At 34.0% G+C, this 20902-nt stretch overlaps 1 protein-coding gene across 4 annotated transcripts in view; it reads left to right on the top strand.

Moving 5' to 3' along the window:
* Nucleotides 1-10010, top strand: part of MEMO1 (mediator of cell motility 1) — a 115151-nt gene extending 105141 nt beyond the window's left edge. For 3 of the 4 annotated variants that reach the window (XM_005655247.3, XM_005655246.3, XM_021085669.1), the window contains 2 exons: nucleotides 7552-7656; nucleotides 8708-10010. In XM_005655247.3, coding sequence (XP_005655304.1) covers nucleotides 7552-7656; nucleotides 8708-8839 — 237 coding nt within the window. In that variant the 3' untranslated portion in view covers nucleotides 8840-10010. 4 annotated transcript variants of the gene reach the window in all.

Raw genomic sequence — 20902 nt, forward strand, 5'->3', positions numbered from 1 at the left:
GGACAGTCAGCATTCTTGGATTCCACCCACTAAATCTCCCAATAGCCTCTAGTTATTAGGACGACCTAGAAATGTGCCCATAATTTTACATTATGCCTCTGTGGTGAACAGTTATTCTGTGACCTTATCCTGCTTTATTTTTCTTGTTAGTACCTATTACTGTGTGACTTACTATTTGTTATAGTAACTTCCTCTGTTAGATTATAAGCTGTATAAGATCAAGATCTTTGTCCATTTTGTATCAGCCTGTCAGTGGTACTCAGTATTTCTGTTTGTTGAATCCGTGGATGAATGCATGGAGGAATGGTGAAAAATGAGATAAAGAATCTAGAATAGGCTGTTGAAAGGATTCCAAATTGGAAAATGATAAAATTAGATTGTATTTGAAAATATCATAGAGCTGTAGTGCAGCAAGTGTGTTGGAGGGGACCTAGAGGAGAAATGAGTAGACTACTTTGGTAATCCAGGCAAGAAATGGTAACTTAGACAGTAGATGGATTGGTGATGGTGGAAGAGAGGGATGGAGTGGATGTATCCAGTATATTTTATAGGGACAAATTAGTGATAGAACTTGGATATCCATTGAACTTGGAGGAGAAGAAGTATCAGGAATGATTCCTTCTAAAAAATGCAGCAAACTAGTGAATGTAACAAAAAAGAAACAGACTCACAGATGTAGAGAACAAGCTAGTGGTTACCTCTGTGTGTGTGTGTGTGTGTGTGTGTGTGTGTGTGTGTGTGTGTAGGGCAGCATGGGATGGAGTGGCAGACACAAATTCTTGGGTATAAGGTGGGCTACAAGGGTGTATTGTACAACATGAGGTATAGCCAGTATTTTGTAATACTTGTAAAATGGAATGTAGCCTTTAGAAGTTGTATTTAAAAATACATTTAAAAAAAAGAAAAAAGATACTTCCTGAATACCTGGCTTATGTTGCTGGTTAGGTCTTGGTTCTGATCACTTAGCATAAGAAGATAGGACTTGATTTTTTAGGACATAGGGTGATCATAAATCCTATTAGACACATGTTATATTTGCAGTTGCCTTTAAGGAATCCAACTGGAGGTGTCAACTGAGTAAACATTTGGGTTTTTATTTTACCAGGTTTTTCTTTTTTGGCTGCCCTGCAGCATGTGGAAGTTCCTGGGCCAGGGACTAATTCGAAGCCTAGTGCAGCAGCAATACTGGGTCCTTTAACCCACTGCCCCAGGCCAGGATCAAATTCTGCACCTCTGCAATGACCTGAGCTGCTGCAGTCAGATTCTTAACCCGCTATGCCACAGCAGTAATTCTTCACTATTTATTTTTGAGTGCATTTACAGTTCTAGGAACTGGTAAAGATATGGCAGTAAACAAGCTGACTGGCTTTCACAGAAATTTTACTCTAATGAGAGAAGGTACACATTTTTTTTAAGTTAAGGATGTAGTGTGTAAGTTCATTTCTAACAGTGATGTGTGTGATACAGAAAATATCAAAAGGGTTTTGAAATAGTATATAATTCTAGGATGCTTTAGGTTGAGTGATTGGAGAAAGACTCCCTGGGGAGGATATTAAACTGAGATATAAATGGTAAGAAGAAGTAAACCAAGTAAAGATCAGCAGGCAGAGCATTCTAGATAGACAGAACTACCATTGCAAAGACCTTAGATAGGACAGATGGCAATGGGCTGCAGTTAATTGCAATGTGTGGACCCAACGGTATCTGTATTCCACAAAGTTTATTTTAACACTGACTTTAATTTGATGATAAAGAAACCATTAAATATTTTACATGTGTAATTGGAAAAGAAAACATTATGATAGGAAAGAGGCTAATGTGTTAGAAGAAAAGAGAAAAGGCTGAGGTTGTGGGAGTATAGTAGGTAGGGGAAAGAGCTGTATAGCTGTGGTAGGAGAGCCAAGTAGGGATCAGATAATGTAAGGCTTTATATTGCAGGGTAAGAAGTTTATGTGAATACAGTGAGAAGTGGAATGATTATTTTAAAGGTCAGTCTGGTGGTGGTTGTGAAGAGAATGGATACTACAAGAGAGCCAGGAACAGTAACAGTGGGCATTGGCAGGAGTTTAGGGGAGGGATGTTAGTAATTTGGACTGGGGTGGTGTTAGTGGAGATGGAAAAAAAGAAGTTCATAGATTTGAGATCTCATAGTCAGCAAAGGTTTGCTAATGAGTTGACTGTATTGGTTTGGAGCTCAGAGAATAGGTCTGGACTAAGTTTGGGAGTTCTCGAAATGTAGATAGTAATGAAAGCCAGGGCAGAGATAAGATTGTCTACTTTAGTGATCCTCAACCCCATGTTTACAGCCAAAATCATTTGTGGAACTTTTTCAAAATAAACTTGCCCATACCCACCCCAGGAGATCCTCTTTCAGTAATTTGAAAGTCCCAATGACTTTATTCCTAAACTAGCTTTGTAGGTGAGTATGAACTGGCCTACTGTGGCCTCTGATCTGTTGAACAAAATTTCCTATTCATCTTTTCCCCCTTGTTTTCTCTTCAGCTCTTTAAATCATTTGTAAACTTTAATCAAGCAACAGTTAATTTTGCAAACGTAAGAATTTGTAAATCGATGAATTGATAATACTTTTAGCACAAGGGAAATGTTTCCCCAAAACATTGGTTTACCTGGTGATCTGAAGTTACTGAACATAATAGCATCCCTTGGAACTTCCTAAAATTGTGGACACGTTTAAATAATATTATTTGTTATTCTGTGTGTGTTATGTGTAAAAATCCATACTTAATAATTCTTTTAACCTTCTAACTGTGTTTTGTTAGGTTATATTAAAAGGACTAGCTTTATTTGTCTTTCTTGATATATATGGTCAGTTGGTACATAGACCTTCATTTCTTACTTTGAGGCAGAGCAGAAGGAGTAACGTTTATCCATTGGCATGATTCTCATTACTTCTGGAATTTTTGCCTCTTCTGCTTAGTTCTAAGGCTTTGAAACTAGAAATTTTTGTTCAGAAATTCTAAGTATAACCAGTAAGCTTTAGGTTGACTTCTAAATCTGCATCTGATTTACTTACATGTCCGAAATTACCAGAGCTTAACTTTAAAAATTTTATTTAAATAGGCTAGAATACAGTTTCAGAATAAATAGTGAGTATTTTCTTCATGTTAATATGCTAGAATTTAATATTTGACTTGGACTTGATTTTTGTGGTCCATTTACTGAAATATTCCTACTTATACAGAATTTTTAAAGGGCTCTTAAGTGTTCTGTTCTTTTATTAGCATGCTTTTAATTCAATTTTTAAGTCAATTCTGGGAGTTAGAATAAATGAATTAAAATAATGGTTAGCTCTATACATATACTCATTTATGTATAACTTTACACATATATGTATATAAGTATATTCATTGTTAGACTCTTATACAATGTTTTCTTAATTTATATAACCAGATGGTGAATATCCCACTGTATATTCCTCTCCTCTCCTCTCCCCTCCCCTCCCCTCTCCTCTTCTCCTCTCCTTTCTTTCCTTCCTTCCTTCCTTTTGTCTTTTTTAGGGCCACTCCCATAGCATGTGGAAGTTCCCAGGTTAGGGGTCCAATTGGAGCTGCAGATGTCAGCCTAGGCCACAGCCACAGCAACGCAGGATCCGAGCTGTGTATGCCCTCGACACCACAGCTGGATCCTTAACCCACTTAGCAGGGCCAGAAATCCAACCTGCATCCTCATGGGTACTAGTTGGGTTCATTACTGCTGAGCCACAGTAGGAACTCCTTTATATTTCTTTTCTCAAATGTCATTTTATGTTGTAAATAATTTCTTCCATTTCAGAATTAATATCTTTGTTTCTATGTACAATCTTTTCAAGCAAAAGGTAGTAGGATGCTTGCTTCTCTGTACAAGTATTGCAAAAAGGTTAGCAGTTCTGAATTGCAGTAATTATACTTTTGGAAGGATTGATAGAGTGAAAAGATTATTTTTAAGTATAAAATTTTATATTTAATATTTTGAAGATTATTGTGTTAAGTCCTTTTTGTTATCAGAAAAGCCCTATTAAATTGCTAGGAAATAAACTTTAGGTTCCATAAACAAAAAAAAAATTTCTAATTTTTTGTTTTGCAAATTTTTTATGTTTAGCATTTGGATATCTTGGAAATTAATTATGTGAGGAAAACATAAGGAAGAAAAATTAATAGGAAAATAAACTGGATCTTCCAAATGTTGTAGTTTTGTGGGCGGGGGAGTAACTAGTTGTAAGAGATGTTGATTCTGAAAGTCTTATAATATTGACTACTGACCATGTATTTTGGTAATTAATACTCTGCAATTTCAGTCATTACAGTGACCAAAGCAGAACGTATTTTAAGACTAATTTTCATGAGCCTTTTAGATTACATACTTGAAAGATTAGCCATTTTATATGCATTTTATGTATATTACACGATCATAGTTTTTTTTTTCTGTACCACTTTTGATGTAGACCAGTGTTTCCTTATGGCCATTGGTATGTTATTTATGATTTGGCAGAGAGAATCTGAAAACATTGTAGTCATCTTTGTAACTTCTTTTCTTTCCAGATTTATTAGCAGTCACTTCATTTACTTTGAATTTCAGCTACTTTTCTTCCTTTTTTTCTTTTGAAAGTGAAATTGTTCACATTTTTTTTTTTTTTTTTTACATTCATACTTTCTCTTGAACTTAGGCCAGTAGTTTCTGTAGTCATCTTTTTAATAGGTTTTACAGCATCATCTTTAAAATAGCTATTTATTGGTACATTAATTCTTGGCACGGCTGTATTTAGGATGGTTTTTTTTTCCATAAAATTTCTTTCATTACAAGATGTGTCTTGATGCCCCTTAAAGAAACTAGAGTATTTCCTTTTTTCTACCTCATCTCTTTAAATGTGTACTCATCTCTTCAATATAAATGTATGTCCTTACTTTAAAAAATAAGACCACAGTCCTAATGATTTGATAGTGTGTTATTGATTATGTGTTCATAATTGAACAACATGATTCTAGCTCTTATTTCTCAAAGGTTTCTAAAATTTTTTTGTTACTCTTTTTTTGTTTGTTACTTTAGTGGGAGATTATTTCTGAATGGTGATATTTAAAATTAAATACAATTTAAATTACATAATTGTATAGATAGTTAAAATTTTTAGAAGGGAAGATTTTTGTTTCTTTTTAGAGTCCTGAATTTGTAGCTCTGCCAGTTTAAACTACCTATTCAGTTTAGTATTGCCACTTAGGATTTGACACTATGAGCTGCAGTCATTCCTTGGAGAGTCAGCACAATGATAGAGTCCCTTCACTCTTGTTCTCAAGGTAGGGAGTTGGCTTTCATTCTGAGGATTTTTTGCTGAAGCTGCTAAATTCCTCAGAAACCACGATGGTGTTTATAATTCTGCTTTGTATCTTAGAGCTGAATGGGTAGTGACCCACTTCACTGCTTCCTGTTAGGTTAAGTTCATGTGTTCAGATTCTCAATATACCAGGCCCCAGGCAGGCTTTCCATTGTTTGGACTTTAGATTTACTGATCATATCTTCCAGTGTTTTAAGGAATATAAAAGTTATTTAGGCATATTTGGGAAGCACTTTTGTATTTCATCTTCTTAGAATTTGGGCAGTAGTATCAAGCTGCATTTTCATCTTGAATTTTTGATAATAATCATTTCAAAATTGTTAGCATGAAAACATAAATATATTCAAAAGCATATTTGCCATTGTGCTTTGAGATTTAATATTAATACACACATTGGGACCTCAGTGTTGTATAATTTATTAGTGAGTGGAATTCTGTTTGAGATAAGCTGTCCTAGGCTTTATCCAGGAGCATCAGAAGTTCTTTTACAGTACGAACACCAATTGTAGCTATGTGGGAATATTAAAGGATTGTTGGTGTGTCTCATTACATGAAACAAAGTCAATAAGGAGTCTAAGATTAGAAATTTTTTGAACTTTTTTTATGCCTTTGTTTCTTCATCTTTAGAGAGTTATGCCTTGATTATCCATGTTTATGAAAGAGATTTATATCTCTATTTCTGCATTACTACTTGTTAGAGAAATATTTCAAGTGATTTTCTATGACCAAAATTATAATACTAATTGTTTATCTTAGGTTTAACTTTTAAATTAGTTCGTGTTTCTCTGGATTTGCACCAGATGTCAGTGGAGAATGTTGACCTGGAAGCCTCCTAGTTGGCAGGAGAAAACCAACTTAGCATTAAACACTGGTTGTGCATTAATCTGAGAGTGGCTAACTGATGTGCAGGCAATTGAAAGTTGACTATACTCACATATCCTTATCTATTTGTAGAAAAATATAATGTTTATGAAACACTTGGATATTCTGAAGAAAGTTTCTTTATACAATAAAATTTTGATGCTGCCACCGAAATTTGTACAATGTCACATACTGATTGCTATCATTTTCTTAAATAAGTGTTTATGTGATTATTATAGGTGTTTTTACACTCTGCTTGTTAAAACATGTTGGAATACAATTTAAAAAACCACATACAAAATATATCAGTTAATCCCTTAGCTAAAACACCATTTACATTTCTCCCAGAGGGTAGTAAATCAATTTGTTGAACACAAATGTGAAGTATTTTACATGAATAAGAAAACAAGGTAAGGTAGTTGGCTAATGGATGAGTTAGAATCATTAATTTATCTGCTTGATTTAGATGAGTTAAAGTTGCTCTGTATTAATATATGATGAACACATCATTTGAGTGCCTTTGTAGGGTAAAGCATAAGTGTAAACAATGTCATAGTAGTTGTTTCAATAGTATTCTAAACATTTTGATCCTTGATTAAAATCTTGAAAAATAAAGCATTCTTGTTTAAAGTATAAAGAGATTGAAAGCTTTTATTTTTAAAATTTGTTTGTAAGGACTTGTTTTGCTTAAGCTTTTATCTGTCTTTTATGAGCTTTAAATCGATTAAAAATACATTAACTATTTTCTTAGTTTGTGGTATCTTTTTACCACATACTTAAATAATTACTGATAATTCAAAATGTCTTGCACACTGTTGATATTTAAGTATATATTACAGAAATAATTAAATTATAACCAGCTCTTGATTGTTTTTGCCAATGATATGAGAAATATAATGGGAATGGGAAAAAGAGCCATATATCGAATTTAATTTTATATTTCATATAAAACTTTTCATGACAGGTTTACTTTTTAAAATATATATACTCATTTTACAATTTTATATTTTTTCATTTTCATTCATGTGAAAATATGAAATCGTGAAATGTTTGAGGATAGTGAGCTAAGTAACAACTGGGGAAGGTGGTGTTGAAACATACTAGGAGGTCAGAGAGAACTGAACTTGGGATTAAATGTTTTTATTAATAAAGTGTATGTATTACAATGAGATTACCTTTGATGAATGAGCTTGATATTTCACAAAGTTTGATGTTTTTTCTTTACTTCTCCTTAGTTGAAAAATTATGATCATTAGCTCTAAGTAACAGTTTTAAAAATGTAATTAGGAAGTAATAAATTGTCCTTTTTTCTTTTTCTTTTATTTTCTTTTTCTCTTCTTCCTCTTTTTTTTTTTTTTTTTTAGGGTATGAGTATTATAGAACAATTAGACCCTGTATCTTTTAGCAATTACTTGAAGAAATACCATAATACTATATGTGGAAGACATCCCATTGGGGTGTTATTAAATGTGAGTATCCTTAGGAAGTCTTGATTTTTAACATTTGATCCTATGATGTTTCAGAATATCTTAATTGTTATCATCTGTGATAGTTTATTAGCTTGGTTTTAGGTATATACAATTTTCTAGTACCTTTAATGTAATTTAAATTTCTATTGTTTTGGTTACTTAAAGTTATTTCTCACTGTACTTTTATACTTTATAACTTAAATATAAATAACTTTAAGTACAACTTTAAATATGAATAACTGTCTATATTTAAAACAAAGTTATTTGTCACTGTTAGGTCAATACTTTGTTTTAAATATAGAAAGTTATTCAGAATAGAAACTCATTTTTCTTTCACTCTGAGCCAATTCCAATATGCTTTTTACAAATAAAAACCAAAGTAAACCTCTCAAATGGAAGATTATGATCATGAATTTTAGGTATTTGTATTTAATAAAGCAAAGTAGATGACAAGTATATGTTTTTCTCCTTACAGCAAAAACAATAATACTTCATTTAAAGACTGGTAAAGGGGCAGAAGTTTTGGTTAGCTGTATTTTCTAAAAAGATAATAATATTAATTTCCCCACTAGTTTAAAAAAACCCTGACATTGAAAGAAAATGCAAGACTCTTTGAAAAAGAAGAAACTGTATACTTAGGAATGGAAGGAGGAAGTAATAATGGGTTTTTTGCTTGGAGAGGCAGAGAAATACTGGAGATGGTAATGTAGTCTAGAATAGTCCAGGGTTGGAACCTAAAGGTCCAATATTACTTTATTGCGATTAAAAGATAATATATTATAGATTATTAGGAAAGATTTTCTTTTGAGCACTATCGATTGACTGGAAGAAAAGCCTGTTAAGAACTTATACTGATTTCTGAAATTTAAACTAGCATAAGCTATACTAATTTACTGAAGTTTGAATTGGATCAGATAAAATTTTAGTAAAATAAATGATGAACCAATTCACAAAGTAAAAATCCTGGGAGTTCTTTTGTGATGCAGTGGATTAAGGATCCGTTGTTGTCACTGCAGCGGCTTATTATAACCAGTTTTTTTTCTTTTTCTAGGCTATCACAGAGCTACAGAAGAATGGAATGAACATGAGCTTTTCCTTTTTGAATTATGCCCAGTCAAGCCAGTGTAGAAACTGGCAAGACAGTTCAGTGAGTTATGCAGCTGGAGCACTCACGGTTCACTGAAGCTCTGAATCCTCAGGGATGCCACCTGCACATACTCATACTCTGTCCAGGGTCCCAGCCTAACCCTTACCAAGATACTGGTCCTGGTTTGGGGGGATTCCGAAACCTCAAACTAATAGAACTTTCTTCTCTTCTTTTTTAGTAGGTGTAGTCCTTCCTTAATTTCAACTCATTAAAAAAATGCTTTATAGTTTAGAGCAGTGGAAGGAAGGCTGGCATCAAAATATTTCGATCAAAAAAAGAGGCAATGTAAAGGCCCAGTTGTGGCAGTCAGTTTTTTGAAAGTAACTTGTAAAGCATTTACCATATCCTAAATTTGCACTCTTTGCAGACTTGTGCACATATACTCCGCTTTCAGAATAGTTTTGCAAAATTGTACACAAACAAAAAGGGTGGAAGCTTTTTAATAAAGAAATTGCATTTATAAATGATCTGTATTAGAAAATAATAAATCTCCAGTTATAGTCAATTACTACCCATGTTGTACAACAGATACCTTCTATTTTAGTTGCTAATAAAGGGCTACACAACTCAAAATAGTCTGATTTAAACTTATTGCTCTGTGGTACATATGAAAATTGTTTTTTTATTAATTCCATTTCAGAATTTTTATGTTAAGAAGTGGTAAACTTTAGCTCTTATGTTAAAGTATGTTAAGGATGTATTTTTATATTTTACATATTTATGTGATTTTTTTTTAATCACAGATATTAGAATCATATTTTAAAGTTAGCTTTTAAAATTACATAGTTTGCCTTTTTGTGTGTGACATCACTTTGTGTCATTACTGTATTATAATACAATATAAATTCAAGATTGGTAACAAGAACATAGACGTAGTCCCGTAAAATTCAGAGATGGTATTTGATAGGCAGTAGTCTGCAAATGAGGAAACACTGAAGAACGTTCTTAGTGTTTTTCAGATCATTGCAGACCATACACTGCTGCTATACTTTTTTAGTGCTCTAAGCAATTTGACTCTCTTACTTGAATTTTTAGCAAGAAATCATTAACAGTAACAACAAAAAAACCACTGGATTTTCCTACAGTTCTGTGGGGTTTTTTTTGTCATGATTTTTGGTGCGGCTCTTCCAACTAAAATAATGGTATGGTGTTGTATTTCTTTCTTTAGTATAGACTAATTCTGGTCACTTTGGCAAAAAAAAAAAAAGTAATTCAACTAGTTAATTATTGGCCATCATGTATGTACTAGATTATACCTATTTTAATCTAACACTGGGTATTTATATTACATTGGAGAACATTTATATCTTCAGTGTTACGCCAAAATAGCACAATTTTTAGATGCCTTGCACCAATTTTATTTAAAAATTTACATTTTATTCACTAAATACCAACTTTATATACTCAAGAACTGAGATAAATTATGTAATCTTTTGAATTTAGTATTACCCACCTGTATATATGTGTGGAAATTATATTCTTACATATTAGTGATTTATTTCCCATCATTCAGATAAACTTTTGAGTACTGTAAATATTTATTCCTTATTTATTATATAGACTTATAAAAATTTCAAAATTGACTACAAAGTGGATTTTTAATGTTTTCTGGGTATAAAACTAATACATGACTATTATAGAAAATTTAGAAGATACTGATACATATAAACAGGAGAAAAAAATCATCTGCAGTCTCACTATTCAGAGATAACACTGTTAATATTTTTTGTATTTCCTTTCAATCTTTGTCTATGCTATTTATATGTATGAGTGTGTACATGTGTTTGTGTGTGTGCATTATAACAAAATTGAGATTATACTGACCATATAGTTGTATACCCTACTTTTTTATAACTTACCATCATAAGTATTTCCCCATGTCTTTGAAAAATGTGATTTTTTAAAATGGCTGCCTAATACTCTGTTGTATGAATATACCATAATTGAACCAGTTCTCTCTTTGGATATTAGATTATTTCTAATATTTCACAATTATAAATAATAGTGGGATGGACAGCTTTGTATGTGAAATTTTAATTCTATATTAGACTAATTTCTTAGGTTATATTCATGGGAATGGGATAATTGGTTTAGGTGGTGAGAGTTTTTTAAGCTCTTTAAAATATGACCAAGTTACCCTTCAGAAAGATTGTTCCAAATTAGCAGTATATTAATAGTCATCATACTGCCCCTTTTCCACTATTATTATTTTTTCTAATTGTTGACTGTTAACAAATACTTGGTTGTTGTTAGAGTGGCTTAACAGTGAATTATTTTTTCTCTTCTGTTATTTTATAGTTGATTAATAAAAAGCATAAGAGGGTTGCGTAGGTTTGAGTGGGTTTTAGCCCTCTGAGGATGTTTGCTGTACATTTAAAGCTCTAATGTGCTTCAGCATCACTCCACCCTTTCCTGGAATATGAACATATCTTTCTTACTCAGTCATAAAGTAGAATGAGTTCCAAACTGATGGTTAAGTGTTGGGTTCTGGTTCTGCTTCTGCCACTAATTAGTTGTTGCACCATAAATATTTCATGTTGTATTGAGCCTTTAACTATAAAATATAGAGGTACCCTCTTAAACACTTTTCAGTTTCACAGTACTTTGATGTTGTGACTTAGCTCTTTAGAGATTTTGATGTCCCTTATGTTTAAAAAACTACATGATTGAATTAGATTAGAAGTATTTTAATTTCATTCTATATACATGAAAGTCAATTTTTTGAACACAAAAGGAAAATTAATTTGCATTACCTAATGCAGTTAATATTACCTAAATTGTTGAACTTAAGCTTTCCTACTTTAAGTGCCTTTAAAAGTGTTTTTATTTGGAATATAAAATGTAAAGGAAATTTTATGTAGTTCTGCACAGTTTCTCTTTTATGATATACTTTTTGAGTAATTTGCAGCAACTTTTTTTTTAACCTTAGATTGCACAGAGCATTATATTCATGGATTCTTCACTATTCTGCTAGTGAGTCCTTGAGAAATCTAAGTTAAAGATTAGCTCAGTGAGCAGGTAAGTAAATGCTCTCTGTCTTGGGTGGGCAACAGATCTTTATACAGAGTAAGGGATAAAGGACTGTTCAGATTGCAGTGTTTATATTTAGATATTCCAATACAGATTGTAGCTGTCCTGAGATAGTTAATGGTTATTATTGCAGATCTCAAATTTTTCTTTGTAGTAAATAGCTCATTATCCTAGATTAGAGGCTGGTAAATGTTTTGTAAAAAGGTCCACATAGTAAATATTTTGGGTGTTTTAGGGCAAATGGCCTCTTCCCAGCCATTCACCTTTGCTATTGTAACACAAAAGCAGCAATAGACAATGTGTAAATGAGTGAGTGTGGCTGTATTTCATTCACACATTATTTACACAAAAAATTGGCCAGCTGGATTTGGTCCACAGGCCATAATTTGCTGTCCCCTGTCCTTAGATGGTATAATTCACTCTTAGATGGTATAATTCACTCTTAGTTCACATTACTGGCTAGTAATTTAAATTGCAACAAGTGGTTATCAGTTTTTGCCATCCCAACCTCTCTTAACTTGACGTAGTCTATTTGGCTGAGTTCGAGTGTTATTTAGGATTATAAAGGTAAGTGGGAAGTGGGCAAGGGAAATTAGAAACTCTTGGAAACCTAGTGTTAAAGCATTTTGAAGCCCTTTTATTTGCTGGAGTCTATTGGGAGGTTTGCTTTGTAGCTATAAATCAATCAAGAGTGATGAGTGGAGGTTGTTACTGGTTTTTGCAAATTATATAAATTACTTTAAGCACTTGGCTACCTAAATGGTAGTAGAGGATGGAAGAAGTGAGCCTTTTTACCTGAATGTATTCTAGGACACGAGACCAGATTTAAGAGAAGTTGTGAAATGTAAGACTTTATTTGGCCGTGTAAAGAATGACTTCTGGAAAAACTACCATCTTCCGTCACCATCACTTTATTTTAGATCCCCTCAAGCTCCCCCCAAACTTAGGAAGGACATAACTTAGAATAAAAGAGAGTTACTTAACTTGAATGACCTTAAAATTGATGGAAAAAGCACTACACTGTTCTTTTCTCATTTGCTCTGGATCACTGAAAACTTCATGAAGGAGCAGTACCAGTCCATAGACTGGCCGATGGAAAGTGCTGTGATACAGTTGTTCAAAGACCTAATGTAGTTATAAAATTATTGTTGATTAGCAGATGTAATAAACCGCATGCATTCTGATATTCAATCTAAAATTTTATATGTATTTGTTCGTTGTGTTAAACATCAAGAGGGGTATTATGAACCATGTGTCTCTTGGAGGCAACCAGAATGCTGAAGGCCTGAGCGGTATGAAGAGTAGAATGCAAAGAAATTGGTAATACTTATTTTGCAGAAAATAAATTTAAAGAGAGGGAATTTTCTTCAGATATTTGAGGACTGCCATGTGTAAGAAGGAATATAATTGTTCTGTCTTGTTCTAGGTGGGAAAGTTAACTATAAGAAATGGAAGTTTCTGGTTCCACATATAATGTTCTGTATGAGAATTTCTAAATGAAAGTCAGCTCTGTCCTCATAAAATCATTGGGAGTATTCTAACAAAAGCCAGATTAGTGGTTCTCAAAGTGGGATCCCTGTACTATGAGCATCAGCATCACTTGGGTGTATTACCTGTGTAGATCTAAAATTCTGGATCACCACGCTGAAAAAGCTGATGGAAGTAATGCACATAAGATGGCACTTACTTCATTTGTATAAAACTTTTAAAGATCATTTAAAAATAAAAACTGCTTTTGATCATTTAATACTTTCAACAGAAATTATAAATTGACGATGGTTACTTAATTGTTAGTGAAAGTGACCACTTTGCTGAACAGAGGTGCTTCTTGAATCTAAAATAGAGCCATACCATATGATGTCACTTATATCTGGAATCTAATATATGGCATAGATGAACCTATCTACAGAAAAGAAACAAATTCATGGACTTGGAGAACAGACTGGTGGTTGTCAAGAGGGAGGGGGAGAGAGTGGGAGGGACTGGGAGTTTGGGGTTAGTAGATGCAAAGTATTGCATTTAGAGTGGATAAGCAATGAGATCCTACTGTATAGCACAGGAAACTGTATCTAGTCATCTGTGATGGAACACAATGGGGGATAATGTGAGAAAAAGAATGTATAAATATATGTATGACTGGGTCACTTTGCTGTACAGCAGAAATTGAGAGAACATTGTAAAACAAATGTAATAGAAAAAAATAATCTTTAAAAAAAGAGCCATATCAATAGCAGAAAAGAGTATTGACGGAGCTTGCTCTTTTTATGCTATTTCAATGTCAAAATATTGGGCAGGGTACCAAGAGAAGCTGGCAGATAAGTTTCTTCTGCCCTTTTATTCTTTTCCTAACCCTGTAAATACAGCTGAATACCGTGTCACATTATCACATTGATGATGCAACATATATACATTTGGTAAAATTAATGCTGCTAACTGGACCTCTGACTTTGTAAATTCACTGTTGTGGATGGAGTTTGCCTGCGAGTTTGTTGATATGTTCTCTTTAGAGTTTTAGATTTGTCATTTGTTCAGGGGTTCTCCAGTGGTCGCAGAGTGATTCGTACCCAGGGCATATCACTTTTTCAGTGTTTGCGTGTATTTAATTCTATTGGCTATCACCTTATAATAACAGTGGGAAAAAATTTAAAGCCAGCTCTTCTGATTTTGAAAGCCATAATAAAATACAATTCGTTTTTCATTATAAATTGTAAATTACATTTAAATACATATTTCATACTGTGTAAAGTGAGATTTGTAACTTTCCTAGATATAGTCCTCTTTATTTTCTGTCTGTCCAATAAGGAAACCAAAGAGAATATAAGTACCATTATTAAGAAGCTATTGAACGCCAAGTATATTCAACTAGAGCAAGACCTGATGCTGGTCTTTAAGTCTGCTAATGTAAACTTTGGAAGTTATTTTTTTTGACCACAGCATTCTCTGAATTACTTACTGAATGGGATGTTATATACATTTAAGTACATTTCTTAAAACAAGATGAAAACTAACAAAACTAGAAAGATATATGAGTGGCATCATATAAATGACAGACTTGAGTTTTTTGAGTTTTAAAAGACGAACTAGATTTAATAAAAGTATGTTTACCTTAACAGTTTTATAAATGGCAGTTTTTTCTAAGAAGTTTTTTTTTTCCATTTAAAATTTATCCATTTGAATTTAGCACATAGCAGACTTCAGTTGATGTTTGTTTAATTTTGATGAATTTTAAAGCAAGGAGAACAACAGGAGGTCTTTAAATGAAGCGTTTTCTAAAGGACGGGAAAACATAAACCTTTTAACTGGAAGCAATTTTTAATTCGCTTTTTCCATTTTCAATTTTTGATTGTGGAAACCAGCTTCCTTATTAATTTTAAAAGATGGTAGAATATAATATGCCTAGACTCCACGTGATGCCAAATGAAATAAATGGTAATAAAAGTGATTTGGTAAATTTGAAACCATTGGCCCATGATTCTTAGCTCTTATTTTACAATACTCTAAGGTGTTTACTGTTATTTAAAAGTGTTGTAAAGCTTTAAAAACAATTAATTAAAATATGCTTTAGCTTTTTGCCCAGTGACATGTCCAGCCAACTCTCAAGTAGAAAAATACTATGGGATGCTAGAAGCTTTGAACCAGAATCCATTTTCAGCTTTGCCAGTGAATTGCTACTGATTTGCTGGTACAAATCACTGCCCTTTCCTAGAGAGGAGTTTATTTCTTTATTAATGTGTGCTAGAGCTAAATAGAATAAGGACCTTTCCACTTCTGAGTTTTTATGACAATGATAAAAGTACCCCATTAAATAATATTGAATGATATTGTACTTTTAATTTAAAAATGTTTCGTAACTTTCTATTTCCTCTCAGTCTCAACAACACATAATTCAGACATTACTATGTTTTTACTGAAAGAGAGTCTGAAGCCCATACAAATAACATGACATACATAAGTTTACATGGCTAGTTAGTTTCAAGAGCTAGCACAAGAATTTGGCTCTTCTAATTTTCATTCCTGTGTGTTACAAATGCTACACCATATTATTATTCTATGTTTTATTTTTGGTGCTGGCTTTTTGAGATAATCATACTGAATTCAAATAGTAATAAGTTCTACAACTTCAGTAAAAATGAGAATCATTCCTGTAAATGTCTGCTTGATTAATTTAGGCAAAATTGGATTTCTTTTGGTGGATTAAAATACTCCTGATAACTGCAGACTTCTATTTTCTTTGCTTAGTTGTTTGCTTTTGGACCTTAAAATTCTGTTCTATTGTTTGTATCATTAAAAATGCACTAATTTTTAGTGAGACAGAGACAAAAAATGAAGTTTAAGTTATCTGTGAATCTTTTTGATGGTGAGACTTTGCAGCAGACACTTGACTCTCACCATTCCAGAACATGCATTAAAAGTGTCCCGCAAGTACCTGTGACTTTGCCTTGGATTTTCTCACATGCACACAGGGCAGATTGGAAGTATGCTAGAAAGATAATGCCCTGGGAACATCCCTCAGCCTGTGATTGATGAGAATCCTTGCCATTCTGGTAATACTGAGGCATGTTTCATATTGTTTCCTAGAGTTTCCAGTGGAACTGGACCTCATTGCCCGCAACAGAAGACTGTTAAATATATGTTCTTTATTTTCTTCCTCTTCTTTGTCTCACTTCCCACTTCTTATAAGTGTTTCCTGACATTACCTCCCAAATGAGATTCTTATCTTTGAATCCGGTTTCAGAGTTTATTTCTGGGATAAACTGAATCATGTTTGATTTGAGAAATAAGTCATTACTAGTGTTCTTATTAGATATGAAAGATTTTTTTTTGTCTTTTTAGACATATGGAGGTTCCTGGGCTAGGGGTCGAATTGGAGCTATAGCCCCTGGCCTACACCGCAGACACAGCAATGCAGGACCCAAGCCATGTCTGACCTACACCACAGCTCACAGTAATGCTGGATCCTTAACTCACTGAGCAAGGCCTCATAGATGCTAGTTAGATTCATTTCCGCTGAGTCACGATGGGAACGCCAAAAGATTTTTTTTTTAAGAGCAGTTTTTGAACAAGATCGAAAGTATTTTAATATCCTAATTCTTTTGGTTAGTCTCATAATCACATCCATGTTTAAATTACTTTTCCTAGCTTCATTTCTTAAGAAAGGAAAAGATTCAAAGATAAAGCTCTAAAGTAGAAATTCAGGGTAAATATCTTCAGAGGAAGTCTTTCTACCAGCTCTATTTGTCCTTCTTTAAAAAAAAAAAATATATATATATATATATATATATATGGAGGCCATATGCTTTAGAAGGACATGATGGATTATCTATTTTGGTAGAAATTGAATTAACATGGAATTTGGTTCAACCAGAAGTAAAGGTTATTTTCTACTTGGATTCAACTTTGTCTCTTATCAGGGCCTGCTTATCTTTTTTTTTTTTTTTGCGCCATTTTAGGACCACACCCACTGCACATGGAGGTTCCCAGGCTAGGGGTCAAATGGGAGCTACAGCTGCTGGCCACAGCAACAGCAACATCAGATCGAGCTGTGTCTGCAACCTATAGCACAGCTCACGGCAATGCTGGATCCTTAACCCACTGAACGAGGCCAGGGATTGAACCCGCATCCTCATGGAGGCCAGGGATCGAACCCGCATCCTCATGGATCCTATTCGGGTTTGTTAACTGCTGAGCCACGAAGAGAACTCCTGAAATGTATTCTTTATTGATTTGGTTTATGTGATGAAACATACGTGGATTTAACCAAGTTATAGTTCTGTTTGTAAGACCATCCTAAGATTAGCATGCACAGATAGTTTCCCATAGGAAAAATAAAACATTTAAAGAATATATTTTAGTTATTGTAAAATAACATCTTTAAACTTCTGTATTTTTAAAGACAAAAATACCAGAGAGTGTATATAGAGTATTTTCCCTTAATGTACTTACCTTGTGGTACCTTCAGATTCTGCCATGTTCTTTTCAATCTATTGAAGGGCATTTATTGACCTTGGGGGTTTCATTTGTCTGTTAGATATGTTCAAAGGTCAGCTGGGTGATTAAATTGGATAATATTTTTTAAGGGGAAAATAGTTACAAAGGGATAAGTCTGGCTTTCTCCTGGGACATATCAAGTTGCTCTAAAAGTGGAAAATGTCTCAAAATCTCTGCAGTGGCATGCTGGAATAAGATTATGGTCTATTAAAGTAACTGTTCATGTGTAGATATAAGTTCTGTTACTTCAAAAAATTATTCTTACCTTTTAGACATGTTACAACTACTTAATTTATTATCAGATCCAAGCAAGACATTTGGTACTTCAGATATCTCGATGTGGTAGATTGAAGATCTGGAGTAAGAACCAGAGATGATTTTTAAAATGTGTCGAGAAGCCTGTCCCGTTGCCTGAAGTCTGAATACCTTCTGTAAGGAATGCTAGATTAATGATGTGGAGTATCTTTTTACAGCCTTTGCTAGAAGCTCATTCCTTGTGCTAAATATGAACAATCTCATGATCACTTGATGTAAAACAAGCTTGAAAGATTGTCTCTTGTAGAAGTGTACTTACCTTCCATCACCAGGAGGCTACGTACGCAATACCTCTGTACTTAGAAAATATTGAAGTACAGCCTGGTCTTTTTAAGGTTTGAAAAGTACTCTCTGCTTAATGTTAAGTACTTGTATGTAACAATGTTATTATATTCATGGATGCTTGTTAATTTGATGAGTCTTATAGGGTTAGTCTGTTTCTGAAAGTTTTACTTGCTGCAGTTGTCAGTGAAAATTAACTTCAGTTGAAACAATGATGCATATTTTAACAGTTAAAATATTCTAAAATTTCTATTTAAAAAGCAGATCTCCATAATTGCCACTGATAATTTTGTAATTACTGGTTCCCATTAGTTGTTTCTGTGGTAGGAAAATATTGTACCTTGTGGTACCTGATTTGCTTTTTTTTGCTGTTAAAAAAACTTCACATTTATTATCTCTTAACAGAAGTAGTTTTAAACTAAAATGTTCACATTACTGAATGAGGAAAATTGATCCAATTGTTAGTATTACAACAGGCTGAAATTTAGGTGTTTTGCATAGAGTTTGTGATCGAATATCTGAAGGTTATCAGTTTCTACTCAGGTGTTGATGTTAGAATTAGCATTAAATTCAAAATTGCTTGATTGCAGTTTACATTTTAAATGTAATGGCAATTCTGCATTATTAGTAAGTGTTGTTTTAAATTTCCACCTTCATCAAGGCTTTTAAAAATGGAGATTAAAGTTTTTCTAGATAATAGAAATATAAGTAAGTATGAAGCACTTAAATTATTACTAGTTTAGGAGTTCCTGTCATGGCACAGTGGAAACAAGTCTGACTAGGAACCATGAGTTGGGAGGTTCGGTCCCTGGCCTCCCTTAGTGGGTTAAAGATGTGGCGTTGTTGTGAGGTCACAAACAGGGCTCGGATCTGGCGTGGCTGTGGCTGTGGCGTAGGCTGGCAGCTGTAGCTTCTTCGATTAGACCCCTAGCCTGGGAACCTCCATATGCCGTGAGTGTGTCCCTAAAAAGCAAAAATAAATAAATAATTACTGGTTTATTACTTGAAAGGAACTTTATGGTTCAGTGTGAGATAACAGCTTTTTTTTTTTTTTTTTTTTGTCTCTTGTCTTTTTAGGGCCACACCCGGGGCATATGGAGGGAGGTTCCCAGGCTAGGGGTCTAATTGGAGCCGTAGCCACTGGCCTATGCTAGAGCCATAGCAACACCAGATCCCAGCTGTGTCTGCGACCTACACGACAGCTCACGGCAACACCGGATCCGTAACCCACTGAGCAAGGCCAGGGATTGAACCTGCAACCTCGTGGTTCCTAGTCGGATTCATTTCCGCTCGCCACTTTGGGAACACCTGTGATAACAGCTCTTATGTGGTACAACTACATGTTCCTTTGTTTTTCCTTAAAATTTTACCAACTGAAGTGATGTCTGTCCATAATAGCTTCAGATTTCTGTGATCAACTCATATATGGTTGAAGCTACTCTAGATATAAAATGAATTAAAAAATGATTTTTAGCAAAAATTTTATAGTAATTTCAATGCTGTATGGTAACAAAAAGCTATCTGGTTAGACTGGCCTTTCTTGCTAGTTTCTATCCGATTTCCCCCTCTTTTTTTTGAAGGTGGAGTTACTTTCACTGAGTTTTAGTCTTTCTGTCCAAGATGGGCAGTACTGTGATACTGAGGTACAGTTTACTTCCCTTTCTTGTCAGAGTTTATAGCACTTAGTGTTCTTTTTTTTTTTTTTTTTGTCTTTTTGCCATTTCTAGGGCCGCTCCCACAGCATATGGAGGTTCCCAGGCTAGGGGTTGAATTGGAGCTGTAGCCACCGACCTACGCCAGAGCCACAGCAACTCGGGAACCGAGCCACGTCTGCAACCTACACCACAGCTCACGGCAATGCTGGATCCTTAACCCACTGAGCAAGGCCAGGGATCGAACCCACAACCTCATGGTTCCTAGTCGGATTTGTTAACCACTGAGCCACAATGGGAACTCCAGCACTTAGTATTCTTAAAAAATGAACCTTTATCAAATTTTGTACTCATTTGCACATCAGCCTAGGAGTACCCTCAAGAAAGCAACAAATGGATTGTGTAACAAAACAGGGATATTGAAATTAGTGAGCATGGGGATTTTGTCATGTTCAGTGAAAAATAATAGTCTTTCAGATAAAGACCATGAGGTTTATAAATGGAAAACATAAACTAAACTCTTTTTGGAAAACTAAATTGGTTATTCCTAGGAAAAGCATACTGTATGTTTTAATTACCTTTACATTTTTGGGAGCTAAAGAAGTAAATGCCAAGATTGGAGTTCCCATCATGGTGCAGTGGGTTAAGAATCTGACCTCAGTGGCTTTGTGGAGGTGCGGGATCAATCCCTGGCCAGGTATAGTGGGTTAAAGGATCTGGTCTTGGCTGCAGCTGTGGAGTAGTTTGCCACCGAGGCTCAGATTTAATCTCTGGCCCAGAAATTTCCATATGCTGCAGGTGCAGACATAAAATTAAAAAAAAAGAAAAAGTA

The sequence above is a fragment of the Sus scrofa genome, chromosome 3, assembly GCF_000003025.6.
Source record: "Sus scrofa isolate TJ Tabasco breed Duroc chromosome 3, Sscrofa11.1, whole genome shotgun sequence".
In the NCBI taxonomy this organism is placed as follows: domain Eukaryota; kingdom Metazoa; phylum Chordata; class Mammalia; order Artiodactyla; family Suidae; genus Sus; species Sus scrofa.